The sequence below is a fragment of the Triticum urartu genome, chromosome 2, assembly GCF_003073215.2.
Source record: "Triticum urartu cultivar G1812 chromosome 2, Tu2.1, whole genome shotgun sequence".
NCBI lineage: Eukaryota > Viridiplantae > Streptophyta > Magnoliopsida > Poales > Poaceae > Triticum > Triticum urartu.
Genome location: NC_053023.1, coordinates 655,968,161 through 655,973,189, shown reverse-complemented (window position 1 = coordinate 655,973,189; position 5,029 = coordinate 655,968,161). Strand labels below are relative to the sequence as shown.

The 5,029-nt window shown below is 46.8% G+C and overlaps 1 protein-coding gene across 1 annotated transcript; it reads right to left on the bottom strand.

Moving 5' to 3' along the window:
• Positions 1-540: 540 nt before the first annotated feature.
• On the bottom strand, positions 541-3,478 carry LOC125539482 (PR5-like receptor kinase). The gene is made up of 2 exons (XM_048702939.1): positions 1,533-3,478; positions 541-964 (listed from the first exon to the last, which is right to left on the bottom strand). The coding sequence occupies exons 1-2, from the start codon at positions 3,416-3,418 to the stop codon at positions 961-963; spliced, it is 1,890 nt and encodes a 629-aa protein (XP_048558896.1). The 5' UTR covers positions 3,419-3,478; the 3' UTR covers positions 541-960.
• Between the last annotated feature and the right edge of the window lie 1,551 nt (positions 3,479-5,029).

Below are 5,029 nucleotides of genomic sequence, written 5' to 3'. Positions count from 1 at the left end.
GCTAGTGGAGGCATTTTAGGAGTGGACTGCTTGGCTGTTGGTTGCCGTAGCCTTTAAAAGGGGTCGTGTAATCGTGTTGTCGAAGTGCCAAACCCAGTGAATAAAGGTTGCCAAGATACAGGCCGGTCCGCGACCACGGCGTTCATCGCCATTGCTCTGAGTTCGTGCTCGAGTTAGGTTATCTTGTGCGTATAGTTTCCGGGTTTGCGCCAACAATCTTTCCCCTTCTTCCCATCTCGAGGCGCGCCGCCCCGCCGGCCTCCGGAGAGGGGGCCCACGAGGAACCTCATCGCCGTCTGTGGTCTCATCCTCGTCGACTGAGGTAAGTCTCGTGTCAACTACTCACTCAGGCAACAGTTCGACGAAGAAAAACTCACACACATGTATGCCACCTGAAGGCCAAGAATGGCTGAATGGGGATAAATCATACCAGCGGTTCAGTCGAAAACCACACGAGCCGCAATTCAAAGTAAGAGCAGCGACGTCTTGCACACCTTCCAACTACTAATAGCATACCAAATTATTGGATGATCGATGCATAAACTAATTGAGTAGAAACTAAATGTGACATAAACTTGGCATCACTTAGTGATGTGCATATGTCAAAGAACAGTATCGTTATAGTTGTACAATTTCTAGCTTTGGTTCATTAGAACTGGCAAGTTCCCTTGTCAAATCCAGTTGATGCCCGGTGCTCGGTTATTCCCTCACAAAGCTCATTTTGCTTATCCAATCATGGATCCGTCATTGGGCTTCCTCCTGTTCACCATTTCCATGTCCCAGCAAAAGCATTTTATAGCTGTAAAAGCATTTGATATTGTCCCAAAGTTCCAAGGATATAGTTCTGGTGCAGTATGCAGCCCCTGTAGCTGCAGTCAGTGCAGTGATGCTTTCATGCCTTCGACACAGCTCTATGGGCTCAAAATCTTAAATATTCCGCTTAAAACATAGAAAGACCCTCTAGCTGTTGAACGGAAAAGGAAAAATGCCCATGAGCCAACAAAATTGTAAGTTATCTAGAGTGATTGAGAGAGAGAGAGAGAGAGAGAGAGAGCAAATTTCCAATATATTTGCAATTGAACAATTCTCTTAATTCAAAAGATTTAAGTCTTTAATCTTTTTAAGTGAGGGACCGTGGCATCTGCATATACTTAAGAACTCTAAATACATCGCTAACTTCATAACAAATAACAATGAAATCGCGCAGAACTATAAACCACCTGAACCTACTAATTGATCAGTGTTTGTTAGTCTATCAAAATCCCAATTTGCTTAATTCTGTGCATTTCTCTAATTTCTTAAGTGGCATTTTTAAGCATGCTATTGATTTCAAGTTCTGTAACTCTTTTTTTTTTTACAATTCTCATATGGATAACTGGACAAAGCAATTAAAGCGAAATTAAGTGAAGAATAGACACTTCAGATTGTAGTTAGACAAAATACAACAGATCATGGCTTTTGTTCTACATAAGAAAATCTACTGTCCGGCTCATAATCTAATTGCCTATCTTGTCAGGATTGCCTTATTTCACCTGGGGCCTGATACATGTGAGGCTAGAGGTGGAACTGAAGAAGCCGCATTGTCAGCAATGCGACAATTCACTTGATTCGTTGCAACAAAGTTATGATCTATATTGCTCTCTGCATTCATGGTACCTTCCAAGACCTTGACTACCTTGGACATTTTAGGCCTTCTTTTGCAATCAATTTGCAAACACCACATTGCGAGCTTCATCATCTGAATTACATCTTGCTCGTGTGCTTGCATATCATTACTGGTCTTGTCAATCATATCTACCAAGTTATCATGCTTCACCTTTTTTTCCAGAAGGGTAATAAGATGCATGCTCTCTTCGGACCGGGAAGGGTCGAGATTCTGTCTTCCGTTGATGATTTCTATTACCACAATGCCGAAGCTATAGACATCAGCCTTTTCTGTGATTTGTGATGTCAACCATTCAGGAGCTAAATATCCAGGTGTGCCTCTCATTCGAGTAACCACTTGGCTCATATCCCTATCAATGAGCTTGCATAATCCAAAATCAGAAAGTTTGGCATTGAAGTTGTCATCTAAGAGAATATTTTGTGGTTTAACATCTAAATGAGCAATTCTTTTCGTGCACTCCTCGTGAAGATAAGAGAGACCCTTAGCTATGTGAGTGATAATCTTGCATCGCGTGCTCCAATCCATGGGAGGATCAGTATTATCATCTTGACAATAGATCCATCTGTCCAAGGATCCTTTCGGCATATACTCGTATACCAAAAGCCTATGTGATTTCTCCACGCAGAAACCAATTAGTTTCACCAGATTGATATGGTGGATGCTGCCGATCGTCTGAACCTCTGCTGAGAATTCTTTCTTTCCTTGACCTGCTTGATCCAAATGTTTTACTGCAATCCTTTCCCCACCAAGCTGTCCCTCAAACACAGAACCAAATTCTCCTTCGCCAAGCTTGTCTCTGAATTGCTCGGTTGCTACTTCTAACTGATGAAATGTGAACCTCATTGGTGTTCCTTGTAGCTTCCCAAACTCTTCCTCCTCTTCGTCCATCTCCCGGTGCTGTCGCGTTCTTCGTCTATGCACGAAAAAAAGGAGGAATCCGGCAATTAAGATGAAACCGACCACAGTACCTAGAATCAGACCAATGCGCCGTTTGCTGGATGACGACGATCCCGTGCTTGGAGAAGAAGTATTTAGATCGATCGGTGGGCAGAAGACGATCTGGTAGTTGGTCCCCAACGGGCAAGTGAACGTCTTCTTCCAGTCAGCATCCATGGAGTAGTCGTAGACATCTGGGCAGATTTGCTGAAACAACAAAGAGTATTTGGTGGGTTCGCAATTGTACGCTGCATTCCCGGTGCAGCAGTATCGATCCTGCTTGAACACAGTGCATGCGTTGTTGCAGCCCCCAGGGGCTGTCAACTCGCTTGGGCACTGCGACGTGATGTTGGCGGCGCAGCGTGGCCCTTTGCTGCACCCTGGCCCTCCCTGGTCCTGCAACGGCAGGAAGTCCATGGGCACGTTGAAGCCGTCGACGAAGGACAAGTCGAAGAAATCGGTGCTGTTGAACTGGCCGATTGTGAACTCAGCCATCGTGTTGGGCGGCCGGCCGTAGGCCTTGCAGGCGAGCATGCCGCCGCAGTCGCCCGTCTGGCACGAGCCGCTGCCTCTGCCGTTGAATGAGCAGCCCGTGCGCGCCCACACGCGCCCGCGGGAGGCGAGCCCGGAGACGTTGAGGGTCCACGTCGCCCCCGGGTCGAGCTGCACGCCACCGCCAACCGGCATGGCAGCCGGCCACACGGTGTAGGAGCATCGGTTGGTGATGTTTAACATGGTGGCCTCGCCGGCAGCGACGAGGAGCAGGAGAAGGAAAGGCAGTGAGTGGATGGCCGGACAGGCGCTCACCGCTGCCATTTGTGTTATGATTGCTCGTCACATGAACCGAAACTTTTGTTATGTACGAGAGCTTGGGTGCAAGCAGAAGCTGCGTGGAAGCTGCTCGGGCTTTGGACGCCTGCTTGACCGGCCGAATCATTCAGTCAAGTAATGGTGCCAAAGCAGAGCAGCGTTGACTGGCCTAACCATAGTCCCAAAAGTTTTCATTTGGCCCCTGAGCGGTTTAGGCTCTTTTTCACACTATATTTTGGAATACTCCATTTCATTGACAATTGTAACTAATCACTCGAATGCGGTTGTTTTAGAGATTTTTAGGGCTCTTTTGGTTCATAGGATAGGATTATCATAGGAATAGGAATCTTGTAGGAAATGAGATGACATGTATTTCAAATTCTATGAGTAAGAATAGAAAACAAAATATGATTTGGTTGACACCAAAGGAATTTTTTCATTGAATCTAGGCTTTTTTTTTATTTTTCTATAAAATGTGAAGGATAGGAACTAATCCTAAGTAGGAATAGGAATCTATTCCTATAAACCAAAGGGCTCTAAAAGAAAAAAAATCCTATACGAATCCTATCATTTAGAATTTTCTATGAAATTCCTCTAAACCAAACCAAAGGAGGACTAGAAATGCTCCTTAATTAGAGCACGTGTTCCAGTGTCTCGCTGACCACAACTTTGTGACCCGATGCAGGTACATACATGCAGGTCACAATCAAGAGTCGACATCAGATAACAAGTTGCATGGCAGCGGCAGGTGCGCGGAAGGAAACCTTGCTTGACCGTCAACTACGGTCTACGCCCAAGTCCTGCTGGTGCTGGCTGCTTGTTTCATTTTCCATGCGACCGGCTTCAACTTGGCCCCGCCCCGCCAGCTGACAGAAACTTCAAAGCAGACCAAATGCTGAATACACCAAAGGAGTCTCCGTCTTCATCGTCCGGATGCCGCCAAGCTGGCTCCGTGAGAAAAAGACAAGGTCCCCTTTACTAAGATGCTACTTCCTCCGCATCAAAATATGAAATGTTTTTAAGGCTAGTCTAGTGTACAAAAACATCTTGTATTTTGAGACAAAGTTGCTATAGACGAAGTTGTCTGCGACTCCGGGCACATCATACACCATAGTACTGACAGGGGCACTGCCGTATGAGGCATGGCAACACCCCATAGTACTGGCAGGGCACTGCCGTATGAGGCATGGCAACACTTCGACCAAGCGCCGGTAATTCATCCCATACCTGGCCAAACGGGTCGGCCCGGCACGGCACGGCCCAGCCTGTGCTAATCGTGTCTGGCCCGGCACGGCCCGCCATGACACGTTTAATAGTCGGGCCGTGCTGTGCCCGCCACAGGCGCTGCTCCTTGACCCAAGCACGGCCTGATTAGTAAACGGGTCGGTCCGATGGCTCGTTTAGCACGTTGGGCTGCATATTTTCAGCCTGTGGGGCTGGTTTTTAGGTTTATTGGGCTATATTTTACGTATACATTTATAAAAAATGAAATATATATATATATATATATATAATAATAATAATAAACGGGCCGGGCCAGGCCGGCCCGCGTGCCCAGGCCCGGCCCAAGGCGTGCCGCGTGCCGGGCATAGCCCGTTTAGCCCGTGCCGTGCCTGG